Genomic DNA, 20,865 nt, shown 5'->3' on the forward strand with positions numbered 1-20,865 from the left:
TGTGTGTGTGTGTTTGTAGGGAATACGGGTTCATGGTGTGTGTGTGTGTTTGCAGGGAATATGGGCTCACGGTGTGTGTGTGTGTGTGTGTGTTTGCAGGGAATACGGGCTCACGGTGTATGTGTGTGTTTGTAGGGAATACGGGTTCACGGTGTGTGTGTGTTTGCAGGGAATACGGGCTCACGGTGTATGTGTGTGTGTGTGTTTGCAGGGAATATGGGCTCACGGTGTGTGTGTGTGTGTGTGTGTTTGCAGGGAATACGGGCTCACGGTGTATGTGTGTGTTTGTAGGGAATACGGGTTCACGGTGTGTGTGTGTTTGCAGGGAATACGGGCTCACGGTGTGTGTGTGTGTGTGTGTTTGCAGGGAATACGGGCTCACGGTGTGTGTGTGTTTGCAGGCAATACGGGCTCACGGTGTGTGTGTGTTTGCAGGGAATACGGGCTCACGGTGTGTGTGTGTGTTTGCAGGGAATACGGGCTCACGGTGTGTGTGTTTGCAGGGAATACGGGCTCACGGTGTGTGTGTGTGTTTGCAGGGAATACGGGCTCACGGTGTGTGTGTTTGCAGACAATACAGGCTCACGGTGTGTTTGTGTTTGTAGGGAATACAGGCTCACGGTGTGTGTGTGTGTTTGCAGGGAATACGGGCTCACGGTGTGTGTTTGCAGGGAATACGGGCTCACGGTGTGTGTTTGCAGGGAATACGGGCTCACGGTGTGTGTTTGCAGGGAATAGGGGCTCACGGTGTGTGTGTTTGCAGGGAATACGGGCTGTCGTACCTGTCCCTCAGGACGTGTATCGGGCTGTGGACGGCGTTCCTCTGTCTGCTACTGGTGGCCACTGATGCCAGTTCACTCGTCTGTTACATCACGCGCTTCACCGAGGAGGCCTTCGCCTCGCTCATCTGCATCATCTTCATCTATGAGGCCTTGGAGAAGCTCATTCATCTCGGGGAGACGTATCCCATTAATATGAACAACAATCTGCAGAAACTCACCACTTACAGGTGAACACACAACTTAATGAGGAACAGAATGAAATGGACATCAAGATTATAGAAACTAATGCATTTTAAAGGGGTGCTATAATGCCCTTTTCACAAGATGTGAAATAAGTCTCTGATGTCCCCAGAGTGTGTGTGTGAAGTTTTAGCTCAAAATACCCCACAGATATTCTTATATAGCATGTTAAAATTGTACATTTTTGTGGGAGAGCAAAACATTTTTGTGTTTTGTGTCTGTTCCTTTAAAGGAGAACTTGGTAACTTTTTTAACTTAATAAAACTGTCTAGAAATCATTTGGATGGTTAAACATCCTGTTCTGGTGATATTGGTGACTTTCCCTGCTCCCCCCAGCGTTCCCAGGCGGAAAACCAACCTTGCAACTTGAGGACTACCGTCCCGGAAAGATAGAAATTGGAAGTCTCGTGAGACGCGAGAACGAGAACGAGCGCGAAACACAAATTGCTTTACGGCAATTCAACATAAACACACACGCATGTATGATGTATTACCAGATTACCCACCTCGGTAGACATAGCTCCACACGATACAGTTGGCTTGCTCCGATCATAACAAACGCACATGAGCAGCGGTAGAGAGGGGGAGGAGGCCGCCGCAAGTGAGTTTTTTACGACCGTGTTGTGAAATATACGCCCCCCCACAGCTGTAGGGGGAGCTCGTGGGGAAAACATGCGACAACAAAAGGGAAAATCAGCGAAGAAGTGACTAGAGTTCGCTAGAGTTGCCGAGTTCTCCTTTAAATGCAAATGAGCTGCTGCTCCCGGCACAGGGGGCGGAGCTTCAAGAGCTTGCACTCACACAGACAGACAATGATGGAGAGACTCAAGAAGAAGTGACAACATGTAGAAGCAACAGGACATTTCTGAATGATTAGTTGATGAATTTATGTATCTTATGTGTAGTTATCTTCTAGTCATTGATTAGCATATTCTGTCTTGATAATCTATAAACTGTGTTCAGGGGGCGGGGTTTATGTATATTTTAGGGTTGGTGATGTCACTAACCCGGGAGGAATGTGGTGTAGTCTCTACCAGCCGTTTGTTGTAGTCCTTAAGCGATTTCTTTAAAAGCAAATATCTCCCTTTGCTTTGAACTTTGAGCGTTGTAACTTTGCAGATGTTGTTTATGCTCAAACAGCAACATTACACACTAACTAAAGTTAGAAAACTGAAATAATTGTTAATTGTATAATAATTATTATGTAAAAGTTAGAGGATGCTTCTGTTCTATAGGTGTTCCTGTATTGAGCCTGCAAACCCCAGCAATGCCACCCTTCTGTACTGGGAGCAGAACAACATCTCGGCTCCGGAGATCTTCTGGGAGGCTCTGGAAGTTCAGGTCAGAACTGAGAATACAACTGATATTAACCCTATAATGCCTACTTTATCATATTTGATGCATCGGTTGCACTTTACTTTACAAAGTTCTGGGTAATATAAGGTAACTACATGGGTTAAAGTTAGGTTTAGGTGAAAGTTCAGGTTTAGTACCTAGTTATTACCCAGTTATTGTAATTACTGTAATAAGTACATTGTATGTACATGGGGAACAGGAGTGTAAAATAAAGTGCTACACAAATTTCTAAGGTGTCTAAATGATCAACATGATCAATTTGCTGAAAAACCTGATGCACACAATCTACTACATGCCTTCTGTCATGATCTGACTGATAATTCATGCTTTAGCACCAGGTTTCTGCGGTGTTATTCACCCTTACACAAATAATGGCCTTAAAAATGTCTTAAATCAGAGCCGAAAGTCTTAAATTCATAAAGTTTTGGCATTAAATGTCGAATGCACTGCAAAAAATTATATCTTCCTTTGGGTTTTTGTTTGTCCTGCTTTCCAATAATAATATCTAAACATCCTTAAATCAAAATGCATTTACTGAGATGCAATTGTAAATTAAGTTTAAAAACAAAGTAACTTTATGCCTAAAACAAGAGTGTATATCTGTCAATGAGTTGAAAACTTACATTTGAATAAGTCAAATGAAAGCTGAATAAATAAGCTTCCCATTGATGTGTGGTTTGTTAGGATAGGACAATATTTAGCTGAGATGCAACTATTGAAAATCTGGAATCTGAGGGTGCAAAAAAACCATTGAGAAAATCTCCTTTAAAGTTGTTCATTTATGTTCGCGATTGTGCTGCATTCACTCACAAAAATACATGTTTTATATATTTACGGTAGGAAATTTACAAAATATCTTCATGGAACATGATCTTTATTTAATATCCTAATGATTTTTGGCATAAAATCGATAATTTTGACCCATACAATGTATTGTTGGCTATTGCCACAAATATACCCGTGCGACTCGTGACTGGTTTTGTGATCCAGGGTCACATTTGGTCTTAAACAGGGTCTTAAATTACCTTTATAAAACCTGCAGAAACTCTAGAAGCGAGCTAAAAAGATCATTGCTTCTGCTCATCTTTTAACGGGCAAGAGTTGCAATAGCAGCATGTTGAGCAGATGTCTGTGTGTGTGTTTGTGTTTTGGAACATTTAAAGGAACAGCTCATCCAAAAATGAATCACTTGTTACCATTTACTCATCCTCGTGTTGTTGTGAGTGAACTATGTCTTTAAGTAATAAAAAACCTGACCCATTGTTTCTCTTCCTAATTTCAGGATTGCATTGAGAAGAAAGGAGAGTTTGTCGGGTCAGCTTGCGGGCCTCATGGTCCGTACGTTCCTGATGTTCTCTTCTGGTCTGTAGTTCTCTTCTTCTCTACAGTGGCCATGTCAGCGTTCCTCAAAGAGTTCAAGACCAGCCGCTACTTCCCCACTAAGGTACTGCAGATCTTTCTCCATGAGGAGTTATTTGCAGCCTGGCGCCCTCTAGTGTCGCTGTGGAGAGGAGGAGAAAGAGGGAATAACATTTCTGATGGATGTTTCAGGTCAGATCCATCATCAGTGACTTCGCCGTGTTCATCACTATTGCTACAATGGTTCTGGTGGATTACGCTCTAGGGGTGCCTTCAACCAAACTACAGGTCCCGAATGAGTTTAAGGTCGGTATCTATCTATCTATCTATCTATCTATCTATCTATCTATCTATCTATCTATCTATCTATCTATCTATCTATCTATCTATCTATCGTTCTATCTATCGTTCTATCTATCATTCTATCTATCATTCTATCTTTCTGTTTATCTATCTATCTATCTATCTATCTATCTATCTATCTATCTATCTATCGTTCTATCTATCTATCGTTCTATCTATCTATCGTTCTATCGTTCTATTGTTCTATCGTTTTATGTATCATTCTATATATTGTTTTTTCTATCTATCTATCTATCTATCTATCTATCTATCTATCTATCTATCTATCTATCATTCTATCGTTCTATCTATCTATCTATCTATCTATCTATCTATCTATCTATCTATCTATCTTTCTATCATTCTATCTATCTATCGTTCTATCGTTCTATCATTCTATCTATCTATCGTTCTATCATTCTATATATTGTTCTTTCTATCATTCTATCTATACTTCTATCTATCTATCTATCTATCTATCTATCTATCTATCTATCTATCTATCGTTCTATCTATCGTTCTATCTATCGTTCTATCATTCTATCTATCTATCGTTCTATCATTCTATCTATCTATCGTTCTATCATTCTATCGTTCTATCATTCTATCGTTCTATCTATCTATCTATCTATCTATCTATCTATCTATCTATCTATCTATCTATCTATCGCTCTATCTATCGTTCTATCGTTCTATCTATCGTTCTATCGTTCTATCTATCGTTCTATCATTCTATCTATCTATCTATCTATCTATCTATCTATCTATCTATCTATCTATCTATCTATCTATCTATCGTTCTATCTATCATTCTATCTATCATTCTATCTTTCTGTTTATCTATCTATCTATCTATCGTTCTATCTATCGTTCTATCTATCATTCTATCGTTCTATCTATCTATCTATCTATCTATCTATCTATCTATCTATCTATCTATCTATCTATCTATCTATCGTTCTATCGTTCTATTGTTCTATCGTTCTATGTATCATTCTATATATTGTTCTTTCTATCATTCTATCTATACTTCTATCTATCTATCTATCTATCTATCGTTCTGTCATTCTATCTATCTATCGTTCTATCATTCTATCTATCTATCGTTCTATCTATCTATCGTTCTATCATTCTATCTTTCTGTTTATCTCTCTATCTATCGTTCTATCTATCATTCTATTTATCGCTTATCATTCTATCTATCACTCTATCTAACATCTAATCTCCTTTAAACTTCAAGCTTTTCAAACTATTTCAATCAAACTTACAACTATTTTAACTTTTAGACTAATCTTTCTCAAGTCAACATCGAAGATAAACAAACTTTATTATCTTGTTTTTTTTTTCATTACATTTAATTTTAAATAAATTACTTTAATTGTTTTATTTAATTATATGTGTTTTTTATTTTAATTTAATTTACACAAGGAGATATGTGGGCTGTAAAAGAACAATGATGTGCTAAAAAATGTGATGTGAAAAATATTTTTTAAAAACCATAATAAATATACAATGAAATGCACTGTGGTATATAGAGCTAATTATATAATTCAATGTACTTACTTCACACACACACACACACACACACACACACACACACACACACACACACACACACACACACACACACACACACACACACACACACACAAACAATGTTCAAAGTTTATTATGTTAGCTGTATGTTAACTGTAACATAGGATATATTAATAGACTTGATAAGAATAGATGTTGCCAATTTAATTTAGTGTTGCAACATGTTTCCAGCCAACTCGTGACGACCGTGGGTGGTTCATTAACCCGCTGGGACCGAACCCGTGGTGGACGTGTGTGATCACCATCCTCCCCGCTCTCCTCTGCACAATCCTCATCTTCATGGACCAGCAGATCACAGCTGTCATCATCAACAGGAAGGAGCACAAGCTCAAGGTGCTCACACACACACACACACGCACGCACTCACACGCATGCACGCACGCACGCACACACTCACACTCACACTCACACTCACACTCACAGTCACACTCACGCTCACGCTCATGCACACGCACACGCGCACGCTCACACTCACACGCACTGACGCACGCACACACACACACACACACACACACACACACATACGCTCTCTCTCACACACTCACACACACACACACACACACACACACACACACACACACACACACACACACACACACATACACTCTCTCACACACACACTCTCACACAAATGGGCCGTGCAATAAACCGCCGGTAAGTTGTGCGCCTGAGTTAACCCCGTGTGTTCCGTCTTGTGCCCACAGAAAGGCTGTGGCTATCACCTGGACCTGTTCATGGTGGGTGTGATGCTGGGCGTCTGCTCTCTGATGGGTCTGCCGTGGTTCGTGGCGGCGACGGTTCTGTCCATCACTCACGTGAACAGCCTGAAGCTGGAGTCCGAGTGTTCGGCTCCCGGAGAGCAGCCCAAGTTCCTCGGGATCAGAGAGCAGCGTGTCACCGGCCTCATGATCTTCCTCCTCATGGGCTGCTCTGTGTTCATGACCTCAGTGCTGAAGGTCTGAGCTCAATGATCAACATACTCACATGTACATTTATGGGTACTGTCTTAAGTACCGACTTCGGTACCAAGTCGATTCTGAATTTTTTAAATTTGAGCGCTGTTGAGCAGAATCATAAACACCTCTGATTGGCCATTGTACTCACGCACTCATCAAATATGTCTGTGATTGGCTACAATGATGAGCTCATCAAACGCTCCCGTGCATTGATCATTTTAGCCAATCACAGACATATCCGATGAGTGTGTGAACACAATGGCCAATCAGAGGTGTTTATGAATCCACTCAACAGCGCTCAAAGTGTCACATTTTAAAGCTTTCAGTACCGACTTGGTACCGAAATTGGTACTTTTGATAACACTAGTACTGTCATTTACTGTTGCTTCATGAAATCTAGTCACTCCAATGAGAATTTCGCCGCAGAGATTTCACTCGTGTTTAAGTTGCGAATGACACACAGTCGGTCGCCGCGCTGACCAAGCTCGGTTTGAAAGTGACTTCTGTGTGAGCTGTGCTTTATACATCTATGGCCCTGTTTACAGCTGGTATTACAGTTTTTTCCAATTGCTAACTCACAATTTTGCAAACTAGGCTGGTTTTTATCAAAATACTTAACACAATTCACAAAACCACACACCCAAACTGCAAAATACCTGCAACCAAAACTACATATAGCATTATCAAAATCAAACTTTTGCACGAAATGGCACACACTTCAAATATTACCGGATTTTTGTCTAACCAACTACACACTGTTGGGCGTAATGAAAAGCACTCTCATCTTTAGTATGCTTTGCCATAATACTAAAATAGTTCAAATTGTAGAAAATTCTTCAGATTGCTCTCATACACAGAAATATTTGCAGATACACACACATGCTTTTGAAAAAAAAAATATATATTTTTTTTCATCAAACAAGTCTATGCTCACAAAAAACAATAAACTGAAAAAGATTGAAATGTTAACAATTAAGCATTGAGGTGTTTGGCACACACACATGTATCAGCCAATCAGCTCATGTAGTGTCATTTTGAAATTGCAAACATGTGACTTTATGTCAGATTGTTGTGTCTTATGCAGAGAGCCGTGTTCAGTGCATTTAAAAAGTGCCATTTTGAATTGCAAAATGTGTGTGAAGCAGAAAATGTGTTTAGACTTTTGGAGACTCGAGAGGAGGTTTTGCTCTCTGTGTGTCAGTTTAAATAATTGTGCTGTGCATGTCATTTTAGTGTGTTAGCAAATGGAAAAAACTGTAAGATGCGTTTCAGTCCATCGGATCACAAGTGCACGACGCTAAATACAGGTGTAAACGGGGTCTAAACGTTTTGAGCTTGTCCACTTCCAAACACTTCCAGAGGGAGTTGAAAACACATTCGACCGGATTGCTTTCATAGTGTAAACGCTCATGTGGTCGAATGTGTTCAAACAGCCACGAAAGACGCTACTCTTTGCCTACTGACTTAATGCGTAACATTATGGGAAGCGCTCTAGCCAGACGGGATTTAAACTGTGTCGACTGAAGACCCAAGTTTGGTTTGAAGATGAAAAACACACCAAGCACAATGTTCTCTCACCATTCCTGATTTCTAACAAACACACTCACAGTGTTCGTGATCTTGCGTCTGTCAAAGCAGAAACTAAAGCTGATGCTCTCTGTGTGTTTTTCCGTCTCTAGTCGTGTTCATATGTAAATTACGCGAGCTTAGTTTGTTCATCAGATTGAAAGGTCTGGAAAAGAAAACATACATTTACCCGCCCTGAAGAAATCAGGACAAAAGAGACGGATTAAAACACCAGGTGTGAACGGGAATGTGTCTCCTTCGTCTACTTGTGATCCGATTGACCAAAACGGATCTTAAAGGCCCGCTGAAGTGTCCTGATTCAATCAATGTGTGGACGTAATTTACTCTGAAACAGAAAGGCAGGGCGGGATATATTGATCAGCTCCGCCCCCTTTTTTAAATAGCCAATAGCGTTTAGTTTATGTCACAGCTCGGCCAGAGATGTTGAGCTCAGTAAAGCCGCAGTTTCCTTCCTAATCTCTAACCGTTTCTCCTCCTAATCTCCTCCATATCGCTTTAAAATATAACATTCTGTGCAGAATTCAAACGGGGCCAATAAGATTTCTGGTTAGCGGCGACTCGATCACATGATCCTCTCTGTGCTGTCGTGTCTCTAGACCGGAGCTGATGCGAGTCACGTGACACTAACCAACCACACTTCATTCGCCCCAATGGAAAGCATATTTACACTGTCTGAATCGTTCCCTATCCCCTATATAGTGCACTATGTGGCATTCACCATGTAGAAAATAGTAAATGTGTGATCAATTTCAGCCGCAGCTTCAGCATCAATAAAGTAGGGGGCGGAGCTTCAGATTCTCAAGAGCATTTGATTGTTTTTTTGCACAAAAATCTGAGATTATATGAGGACCTCGGGGAGAAAAACTAATAGTACAATTTTTTTTTTAATATTGTCTCCTTAGTTCATTCCAATGCCGGTGCTGTATGGAGTTTTCCTTTACATGGGTGCATCTTCACTGAGAGGAATACAGGTAAAGACACCGTCTGCTTATCTAACACTGTGTCTTAACCAGACGTGAAGCGATGCTGCGACGTAATAAAAGCCAACTTTTACATGTTAATCAGAGTTTTAGTCATAACCGAATGCAATGGTGATATACACAATGATTCTATTTTCTATTTCTATTACATGCAAATAATGACAGTGATAATCTCAGGTGCTGTTGTTTATGTGCTTTGTTTAATGTTAGAAGCATCTAATGTGAGTATGAAAATAATTTCATATTATTATAGACTCCACCCACACACTCTTCTGATTGGCTGTGATTTTTGACTGATTTTGTCAGTGTCGTCGCAGACAAATTGCTTTTCGCTGGAGTCTTATCATGTCCCGTCTGGTTAGAAAACAGTGAAGCATTTCCAACTTTTCAAACATGAATTAAAATTTTACTTTTTAGTTGTTAATAGCTCCACATCAATATTCAAAACAGTGTTATTTAGTATCATTGAGATACTATTATAGTTTTTATTCATATTTCCGTTTTATTTTTTAGACTGAAGATTTCAATTTTAGTTAACGTTTGAGTGATTTTGTGTGTTTTTGTAATTTGTAGTAGTTCTTTTTTTTAAAAACAAAATGTCAATATAATTTTTTACTAATTTATATTTCAGTTTAGGTTATTTTAGCACATCAAGTAAAACTAAATTAAAATGAGAAATTTATATATATGTATTTTTTATTTTTTTATTTAGGATTTAAAAAATATATTTTTACATAACTAGAATAGTATAAATTCATTATAAAAATGAATGTGAAAGTGTCATCCACCTTATTTTTACACACGGAAGTAAGGTGTTTTTTGTGAATGTGTGACACTTCCTATTTATTAGCCGCTATAGAGAAATAATGGAAAAAAATATCAAATTGCAGTAAACTGTAAAACTGTTTGCGCTACAAAGCAGCGTGTTTATAATTAAGATGATAGAATAATATGATTAGAAGTACCAGTTTGCAATATCAAGCGGCATAGAAGACTGTTTTGTGCAGGTAAAAATAACTGAAGCGAATGACAGCGGAAGCCAGACACATTAAAATGACTAATGGCCTGAAAAATAAGGTGCATGCGATTTTATTAATTTACATTACTTTTTTAGGCCTAAAAATCACACTTTAAATTCAGGCTAATTCATACATCCAGTTTTTCCAAAACTGAGGCAACCTTGACAAACACTTTTGAACTAAAATGAGAAATATCTAGATTTTTTTGTTGCTGTTTTAGATTATTTTAATCATTGTCATCTTGTTTTCTGAGGCCCCCTGGTTGAAAACCACTGCTCTAATATACATATTTGTCGTCCTCTTAGTTTTTTGATCGTGTGCGATTGTTCGGGATGCCGGCTAAACACCAGCCAGACTTCATTTACCTGAGACACGTTCCTCTGCGAAAGGTTCACCTGTTCACCATCGTCCAGCTCAGCTGTCTGGTTCTCCTCTGGGTCATCAAGACCTCCAAGGCTGCCATCGTCTTCCCAATGATGGTATATGTTTAACATATATTTAAAGGGGTGGTATAATGCCCTTTTCACAAGATGTAAAATAAGTCTCTGATGTCCCCAGAGTGTGTATGTGAAGTTTTAGCTCAAAATACCCCACAGATATTTTATATAGCATGTTAAAATTGTCACTTTTTGAGGGTGAGCAAAAACGCACCGTTTTTGTGTCTGTCCCTTTAAATGCAAATGAGCTGCTGCTCCCGGCACAGGGGGCGGAGCTTCAACAGCTTGCACTCACACAGACATGCACTGAAAATTTCAAAAACTTTTAGCCTTTTATGTTCAAACCGGAGTCAGACAATGATGGAGAAGCAACAGGACATTTCTGAATGTTTAGTTGATGAATTTATGTAGCTTATGTGTAGTTATCTTCTAGTCATTGATTAGCATATTCTGTCATGGTCATCTATAAATCGTGTTCAGGGGGCGGGGTTTATGTAAATTCTAGGGTTGGTGATGTCACTAACCCGGGAGGAATGTGGTGTAGTCTCTACCAGCCGTTTGTTGTCGTCCTTAAAAAGCAATTTCTTTAAAAGCAAATATCTCCCTTTGCTTTGAACTTTGAGCGTTGTAACTTTGCAGATGTTGTTTATGCTCAAACAGCAACATTACACACTAACTAAAGTTAGAAAAGTCAAATCATAATCAACCACCCCTTTAACATATTATACTTATATTGCTAATACTTACCACAGTATGCAAGTGTATGCAACTAATTTCATCAATCATACAGTAGATTTCTGAAAAGCTTGCCTGTTTAAAAACACTGTTGGAACCAACCAAGTTTATTTGCAACACCAGTCAAAGGTTTACATACTAAATCTCCTCTCAGTCCATTAAAATGTATAGTTTTAATTTAGTGAAGAAATTCACAGGCACAAAACTAATCAGAAGGTTTTGAGATAGTCAGACGTTTCTCTGCTAGTGTAATTGCCTCTCTTAACTGTTTTGATGAATGTTTCTGGTGAAATATGTGATAATTGAATTAGAGATGTGCTTCTGGCAGGTGTTGGCGCTGGTGTTTATAAGGAAGCTGCTGGATGTTTTCTTCACGAAGAGAGAGCTCAGCTGGCTCGATGACCTCATGCCCGAGAGCAAGAAGAAGAAACTGGAGGACGCTGAGCGAGAGGTGAGCTTTACCATTTGTTATCTAAATTGTAACATTCACTGTGAACAAGCACTTGCAATTTGAATGCAAGCGGCAATTTACAAGGTCCACGCAGAACAGAAAGAGTTAATGAAATGCACAGATGTGCCTGACATCGAAGAAGGGGTTAAAAGGCTTCTAATCAAATCATGAAAATCATTAACAGTACTGTTCAAAAGTTGTGTTATTGTTTAAGAGAGAAGTATCTAATGCATTTATTTGATCAAATATTCTAATATGATGATTTGCTGCCCAAGCACAATTTCTTATTATAATCAATGTTGAAACCGTGATGCATTCTTTGATGAAAAGAAGGTTCAAATGAACAGCATTTATTTATTAAACATTTTAAAGATTTTTACTGTCACTTTTGATCACTTTAATGTGTAATAATGCTGAATAAATATTAATTTCTGTTATAAAACAAATACATTTTGATCCCAAACTTTTGAATGCAATGCCCTCTGTTGGATTTGAGCGGTATGACATTCACTCATGTTTTTTTTAAATATATATTGAGCCTTATTTAATCAGCACAATACATTTCATAAATCCAAAAGTACATAATTCATTGGATAAATAAATCACGTAATCGCTCAAAGCCAGGCTTTCAGATTTCAAGATGTTACAACATAAACTGTACATTTGAATTACTGTAAGTCTTTTGTGCATTTGTTTTTTTTCCCAAAGCTTATAATATTTTGATATATCTGGGAGCTGGCTGGCTTTAATGCATTTATCATATCCCTATAAAGAAAAACAATGGGAAAAACACATTTCTCTGTTGCACAGAAGCAATTTAGTGAGTTTGCTAGTTTTATCTAATGCATTCACGTCAAATAGACTTTATGTGCAGAATATTTCCCTCTGAATTCATTGCACATGATGATCTTAATAATATTAATAATTAATAATAATAAGCAGACCGGACACACATTCATATTCATGGTTGATTAAAAAATTTTCTTGTCCAAGTAGTTAAACGAACAATTACCAAATACAACAATTATAATTAAATACTCTGCAAATATTTGTCAACTATTCCTTCACATTTAGTTAGTTATATATCCAGATAGCATGCATGCCCAGTTTTATGCAAATCCGTGACATGTTTTAAATGCACCCCCCGCCCCTCCACAAAAAAAAAAAAAAACCCAGGAAAAAACATGGAAGAGCTGAGAAAAGGAGCATTTCACACAAAATGTCTCAAACCGGCCAGCAGGACTGAGCACTTATATTTCATGTATATTATATTTGTTGTACCTTTGTTGCTAGGCAGCTCTAATCCGTCATATAATTGAGATTATTACATTTTGCCACTGAAATAACCCCTATGCAGAATTTGGTGACTTTTTGCCACAGAGCGACAAAAGCTGTTTTGAAGAAGAAAAAACAGATAATAGGGGGGATAATAACCTGCTACAAAAAACTTGACTGTTTGGACCCATAACACCACAAGTAATTAGTATTTGGAAGATGATTTCTATATAACTGAATGATTCCACATGACTGCTGGTTGAGTTTATTTATATAAGCTGAATGAGAGGAAAATGGATGAGATTTTGAGGACTCCACGGAGGTCCTGCTTTAATGAGGAGATCTGATTTGTGCTCCAGTTTTACAGTTTTGTTTTTCCTGCATTCAGAGACTTTCTGACCCCCTGGCAAATAATCTCATGCTTTACTCTTGCTAAAATTGCCATGATTCGTTTCTTATAGAGGGACCCCGATTCACCCACCTCAGTGTCTCAATGCATTCGTTTCATGCCAAACAAATGGAACAGGAATTGATCTGCCAAAATGTCCTTCAGCAAAGTTATTTAATCTCAAAGGGTCTCTGAAGTTCTCTTTGGCTGGATGGGAATAAGACTCTCTCTCTCTCTCTCTCTCTCTCTCTCTCTCTCTCTCTCTCTCTCTCTCTCTCTCTCTCTCTCTCTCTCTCTCTCTCTCTCTCTCTCTCTCTCTCTCTCTCTCTCTCTCTCTCTCTCTCTCTCTCTCTCTCTCTCTCTCTCTCCTCTCTCTCTCTCTCTCTCTCTCTCTCTCTTTCTTCTGTTTACTGCCAGGAGGAGCAGAGTATTTTGGCAGAGGAAGAAGGAATCGTACAAGTGCCATTGGAGGGACATTACAAGTACGGACCAGATTTTCCTAACTTATCCTCACAATAGCAAGCAATACTAGTTTTTGTTGGCTTATTAAAACAGTAAGGCCATAGTTTCAGTGATATCCATGGGTTCCGTAAAACACGACTTTGAGTGTGCACAAACACACACTCTTCAATGGGGTTCTATATAGAAATCGTGTTCTTGACTCAATTTTAAAGAATCCTTTTTGCCAAAATGAGAAATGTCTTAAATGAATGCATACTTTCATATTTAATGGGTTATTTAAATGTTTTCTAGTGATAAAGGTTGCTTATAATTCATAAAATTTAATTAAAAAAACAATTAATTCAAACTAAATTCATAAAATGATCCAGTGCCAGGCTCTACTGTATAAATGAAGTGCCTGATAGAACTAAATCATAATTAAAAAAACTGCATTTTTCAGGCTGGACAGCCAATGCACATGTGCAGTCTCAGCGATTGGCTCTTTTATTTAGAAGGCGGGGCTTATTCCGCCATGTTGCACTTTCTCCCGTTCATAGTAATATGAGTGCACCATCTTTGCATATCTAAAGTCTTTGTTATGGATACTTACAGTACATACATGTACGTACATACTTTACATATATACACAAGAGAATAGAGAGAACTAATTCAAGAAGAAGAGAGTTATATAAATTCAAGAGAAGTAATATAAATCTAGAAATAATACAGTTACAAATCTTCCAGTAATACGTTTTGAAAAAAGCTACAAATGATAAATATTAACATTTATTAATTAGCGATTGTCAAGCATTCACCGTTATATTACAATTTTGAGTCTGAATTTCGTATTTTATGATTGTTTTCATGCACACACCTGAATATTAATGTCAGATTTCATGTTATATTTATATGATATTTTTTTCAGAGATGATCCTTCTATTGTCAACATTACTGATGAAATGTCCCGAGGCTCCTTTGGAAGTACTTGGAACACCGTCAACTCCAAAAATGATCCAAAAAGGTTCCGATTAATTTTCATATTAAATGTTTTTGGTGTCTTTCTGCAACAAGCAGCCACATAATTTGAAGAACCGTTCATGTTTATGGCACTTGGCTGAAAACGGTGTGGAACGAGTTACATGCTGAAGTTTAAAAGTCACACTGTACGATTTATAATGTTTCTTGTCAGACTGTATGAATATGATCCCCACTGTAAGCCATGCCACACTGTGGGATCTCAGTTTGTCTTGAAAGGAAAATTGGAAACAAAAGTGTCGTCAGCCAGGTTCTGCACTCCTATTGGTTTTTGGTATTTGTTGCTGTCGAATGAGAAGTTGATCACAGCGGTCATTAATCGGCTTGTCAAGATTTGTCATTAATTGAACATGTCAAACTAGCGATCAAAGACTTCAGATTTTGGCCTAGGATCAGAGGAATCTTTTAGGATTCTCGAAATGTGTCTCAGACAGCCGAATCGTACCGTGCGTATCCGGCTTTATTCAAATCAGGGATGCTTGCAGAGTTCAAACTGAAAGGTCCAGATTAATTCATCATTGTTTTACTGTAGTATTAACAGGGATTGTAGACAAAATATCTGTCAGTTGTGGTGCGGTTCGCTTGGTTAATTTGGTCCGGTCCAAAAAAAAAAAAAATTTAGTCCTGGTCCTCTTAGCGTTCACATTGGCATTTTACTACCGAACCTAAAGATACTGAACCTAAAGGCATAAGGATGTGTTCACAACTTGATTTTCCGGCTTTTTATTGCATATATTTTGCAACAGAACTTACCGAACGTCCAAAACAATGCTGTTTGCTGGGCTAAATGCGCTCGTTGTATGTGTGTAGTCGACATAAGATGGTATTTTGACCAGCTGAGAACTCGTGAAGAGCTTATAAATGTGTAAAGGAGTCAAAACAGCGTCAGGAATCCCTCTGTCACACACACACAGCTCCTCACAGCAGATCTTGGTTTGTGTGTGTGTGTGTGTGTGTGTGTGTGTGTGTGTGTGTGTGTGTGTGTGTGTGTGTGTGTGTAACGGAGGGATTCCTGACGCTGTTTTGACTCCTTTACACATTTTATAAGCTCTTCACGAGTTCTCATCTGGTCAAAATACCATCATATGTCGACTACGCACATTCAACAAGTGCATTTAGCCCAGCAAACAGCATTGTTTTGGATGTTTGGTAAGTTCTGTTGCAAAATACAGTACAGGTCAAAAGTTTGGAAACATTACGTTTTTTTATATTTTTGAAAGAAGTCTCTAATGCTTATCAAGGCTGCGTTTATTTGATCAAAAATACAGAAAAAAACAGTAATATTGTGAAATATTATTAAAATAATAGTTTTCTATTCGAATATACTTTAAAAAATAATTTATTCCTGTGATGCAAAGCTGAATTTTCAGCATCATTACTCCAGTCGATCACATGATCCTTTAGAAATCATTCTAATATTCTGATTTATTATGAGTGTTGGAAACAGTTCTGCTGTCTAATATATTTGATGAATAAAAGGTAAAAAAGAACTGCATTTATTCAAAATAAAAAAATATTTTCTAATAACATAAATCTTCTTTACTATCACTTTTTATCAATTTAACACATCCTTGCTGAATAAAAGTATTGATTTATTTCAAAAAAAGAAAGAAAGAAAAAAAAGACTGACCCCAAATTACTGACCAGTAGTGTATATTGTTGTTACAAAAGATTTCTATTTTTAAAACATTTGCTTCTTTTTTTTTCTTTTTTTTTTTTTACTTTTTATTCATCAAAGTATCCTAAAAAAGTATCACAGGTTATGAAAAAATATTAAGCAGCAGAACTGTTTCCAACTTTGATAATAAATCATCATATTAGAATGATTTCTAAAGGATCATTTGATAGACTGGAGGAATGATGCTGAAAATTCAGCTTTGATCACAGAAATAAATGATAATTTAAAGTATAATAAATTGAAAACCAATTATTTTAAATTGTAATAATATATCACAATATTACATTTTTTTCTGTATTTTTGATCAAATAACTGCAGGCTTGATGAGCAGAAGAAACTTCTTTCAAAAACATTAAAAATAGTAATGTTTCCAAACTTTTGACCTGTGCTGTATATGTAATAAAAAGCCGGCCTATCAGGTTGTGAACACATCCCTGTGCCTTTATGTTCGGTATCTTTAGGTTTATGTGATGAAAATGCCAATGTGAACACTAAATGGACCAGGACTTTTTTTTTTGGTCCGGACCAAGCGAACCAAACTACAAGTGTGAACACACCCTCAGAGTCTCGGACCGCTGGTTTGGTTCGGATGGCAACGTTCACACTTATTCACATGAACAGAGCGATCGCACCAGGGTTCGTTTTAATCCAACCAAACATGCCAAGTGTGAACACACCCTTAGTTTTCTGAGCATTCATGTTTACTACACCTTTAAAAGTCATTGTTTGGAAAGACGTGTGTACATATTGGACTTTTTTAATCCAATTATTTTGCACGATAACCCATTTAGATTGAATTATTTATTCTTTCTTTCTTTTTTCTCTGTCTCCTTTCCTAAGCATGTAGAGGCTGAGCCCCCAAAGGTAAGTGTTCTCATAGCAACATCCCACGTCACGTAAGGATCTCATCTCGTCTTTCTTCGCATGGCAACAAGTATTTTGACCAAATTGGCGGCGTTGATTGTAATCCATCTGGAACAGACATTTACCATTATGTGTCTCTCCAAGAATGTTTGAATTCACCCCAATTTTCCAACCCAGTTAGTCAGTCGAAAACAATAAATCATTCACATCTCTCTGGAAGTGTCAGACAAAGATAGACAGCATGTGATCGTCTTTTGTTGTTGTTGTTGTTGTTTTTTACTACTTGGACAAGAATAATGTCTAATCAGCCGTGAACATGAATGCGTGTCCGGTCTGCACATTATTATTATTAATTACTATTATTAAGATCATAATGCACAATGAATTCAGAGGGAAATATTCTGCACATAAAGTCTATTTGACATAAATGCATTAGATAAAACTAGCATCTGTGCAACAGAGAATTGTGTTTTTCCCATTCTTTTTCTCCATAGGGATTTCATAATTTACTTCAATAAAAAGTTCTGATGCATCAACAAAACTAGTCAGCGCCAAGATAAATCAAAATATTATAAACTTTGATTTGAAGTATTTGGAAAAACAACAAATGCACAAGACTTCTACGATTTTTATGAGGAAAAAAAACTAGCAAATGAAATTAGCAATGATGGAACAAAATAAAATACCACATATTTGAAGTGCATTGCACAATATCATTTGCAATGCTTCATGGGAGCCTATTTTTATGAATTAGTTTACTTTATTAGTTAATTTGTGGCTATCTACAGGAAGACTCTGAGCTAATAATTGAAAGGATATTATAGTACAATTAAAAATCATTTTTTCAATGAAAAAAAAAATGTTTTATTGAATTAACATTCAATAAAAACACTCATTACACACTCAGCTGTTGCCATTAAGGTTAATTCAAGTGAACTAATTATCTTTTTATGTTATTTTGCAGCCTAATAAGAGAGTGCACAAGAAGCGTCGATGGAAAGAAGAGATATGAGAATCTGACTTATCTGATACACTGTGTACACACACACACACACACACACACACACACACACACACACACACACACACACACACACACACACACACACACACACACACACACACACACACACACACACACTTAACTAGCTATCCAAATAGACTTCTATTGGTTTTTAAAGGAATAGATCATAAAAATGAAGAAAATAAAAGAGATTTTCATTTTTAGGCCAGTTGCATAAACATAGCCGCTACATTAAGACTGTGTCTTGAGAACTAGTCTGATCAACTAGCAATTAGTTAGTGCTAATCAATCAGTCTTACTTTTCTGATTCAAAGCATAGCTGACTAATTTGTAAGACTAGTTTAAGCAGTTTATGCAACCGGCCACAGGTATTAAATCAGATTATTGAATCAGAATAACCCGTACACAAACTCTCCCCCTAACCCAACTCCTGAATGAAAACCTTTCACAGGTGTGTTATGCTTAAAACATTATTTGCTTTATGAACAACTTATCAATGAGTTTTTACAGATTTAACTAACTTACGGACACATTATCCAGCATTTTTGTCCTTAAACTATGGGTAGTTTACAAGTAAACGCACATATAAAGCTCCCAGTCTCGTCTTGTGTTTCTGTATTTTTAAAGTATATCACAATGCTAAGCTTTTTAGCTTCTAGGTGTAAAGCCTGTACATACATAATAGTAATACCAGCAAATAAAGCGGAGACATTGATTATTCATGTGTGTGTAAGATAAGTGTGGCAGGATTTTAAACTTTTATTTTAAATGCTCTCTGAAGTATTTTATATGTTTTGTATTTTTGAAAAAGTGTTCCTGCACAACTTTCACATCCCTAAAGATGCAGTTTTAAACAAACACGTAGACAACATCTACAGTAGGTGAGCTAAACAAAGGATATTTTTCAGCTTTTTGACGATATATTCAATATTGCCACCAGAAAGACACTTTCCTGCACTCCTGCACTCACTGTACTTGCTGTAAGACACTTGGATAAAAAGCATAAAAACATATTGTAAGTTACTGATAGACCTGCAAATATATATATAAAAAAAACCTGTATTTTGCTGAACGCTTTGCATTTATGCAACGGAGAATTACTTCTTAATCATAGAATATACATTTTTAGCTATTAATATTTTTTTTTGCAATATTTGTACTAAGAATGCTGCTTGTGTAAATATTATTTCTATCTGACTTGCCAAGAGTTCATAGCTCTATTTTGAAGGCTGTATGTTGATACTCACAATGCCAAAGCGTAGATGTGTTTTCATGCTAATAATGATGATCTGAAATCATATCAGCTGCACATCAGTAATCTGTCCCCTCAAAATGATTGTCTGTATTATCTCTTAAGCAATTGAATGCATTATCTGGATACTGTACTGTAAATGCATCTTCAGACACAGATTGCATTCCCTTTTCATATAAAAAAAAAAAAAAAAGCAATAGTGTTTTAGAAGTACGGGTCCATCAAATAATGATTTTAGAATTTTGTTGCATGTTGAGTTCCTCATACAATTAATTATTTCCATTTAAAAACCTGTAACTTCAGCCATTTATATTTGCTATACATATTTATAACAAGAAAATCATAGATACTGTAATATTATATTATTACCATAAATTGATGCATATGTTATGTTTGTTTTGTATGGATTATAGCTTCACACTCCGATGGTTTGATTTTGAAAGACGAGATTGATTGTTAACATGCTAATATTTTCAGTTTATTCTGACTTTAGCTAAAGTCCTATTATATTTCTGGAGTAACACGTCTAGTTCTTTTGACTGTGTGTTGATGTTTATGTAAATTATCTGGAATATCACTATAATCCTCTGTGTGTCTGTGTGGTGTGACTTTGGGATCTTTTAACTGTGTGCATTAATTGTTTTTTGGGGGGATATCGCATACGTATCCTTCATTTGCACTTGTATTTCATATTTGAAGTTTTTGTTCCTGCTATTTCTTCTACGGTGAAATAAAAAGCTCTGCCATATGAATATGGATGTGGACCTGTTTGAAGTATATCTCATATCATGTTTCTGTTGACTGAAAGAAAATCTTAAATAAACTGCACCTTCTCAAATACACAAACACAGAACTTCTCTCTCTCTCTCTTTCACTCTCTAAAAAACATACTTTTTTTTTTTTTTTTAAATGCCTCAAACATACCATGACATTAAATTACTGATTTTGCTCATTTATTCAGAAAATAAAAGTTTTAAATTTTACTTTTAACTTTAAAAGGCATTACCTGTGTGAATAAAAATCAACATAAATTCGGATATAATTAAACCAGAGCATGAATGCTGATGT

At 36.9% G+C, this 20,865-nt stretch overlaps 1 protein-coding gene across 3 annotated transcripts in view; it reads left to right on the forward strand.

Moving 5' to 3' along the window:
* Positions 1–19,034, forward strand: part of slc4a10b (solute carrier family 4 member 10b) — an 80,805-nt gene extending 61,771 nt beyond the window's left edge. For 2 of the 3 annotated variants that reach the window (XM_079881936.1, XM_079881938.1), the window contains 13 exons: positions 764–1,009; positions 2,258–2,363; positions 3,661–3,822; positions 3,930–4,043; positions 5,847–6,008; positions 6,380–6,631; positions 9,121–9,189; positions 10,523–10,696; positions 11,718–11,840; positions 13,921–13,985; positions 14,870–14,964; positions 17,483–17,525; positions 18,486–19,034. In XM_079881936.1, coding sequence (XP_079738062.1) covers positions 764–1,009; positions 2,258–2,363; positions 3,661–3,822; positions 3,930–4,043; positions 5,847–6,008; positions 6,380–6,631; positions 9,121–9,189; positions 10,523–10,696; positions 11,718–11,840; positions 13,921–13,985; positions 14,870–14,964; positions 17,483–17,496 — 1,582 coding nt within the window. In that variant the 3' untranslated portion in view covers positions 17,497–17,525; positions 18,486–19,034. Of the gene's footprint in view, positions 1–763; positions 1,010–2,257; positions 2,364–3,660; positions 3,823–3,929; positions 4,044–5,846; positions 6,009–6,379; positions 6,632–9,120; positions 9,190–10,522; positions 10,697–11,717; positions 11,841–13,920; positions 13,986–14,869; positions 14,966–17,482; positions 17,526–18,485 lie in introns of all 3 variants that reach the window. The other variant, XM_079881937.1, reaches the window with a different exon arrangement.
* The last annotated feature ends 1,831 nt before the right edge of the window (positions 19,035–20,865 follow it).

The sequence above is a fragment of the Squalius cephalus genome (genome assembly GCF_949319135.1).
Source record: "Squalius cephalus genome assembly, chromosome: 9".
Taxonomy (NCBI): Eukaryota; Metazoa; Chordata; class Actinopteri; order Cypriniformes; family Leuciscidae; genus Squalius; species Squalius cephalus.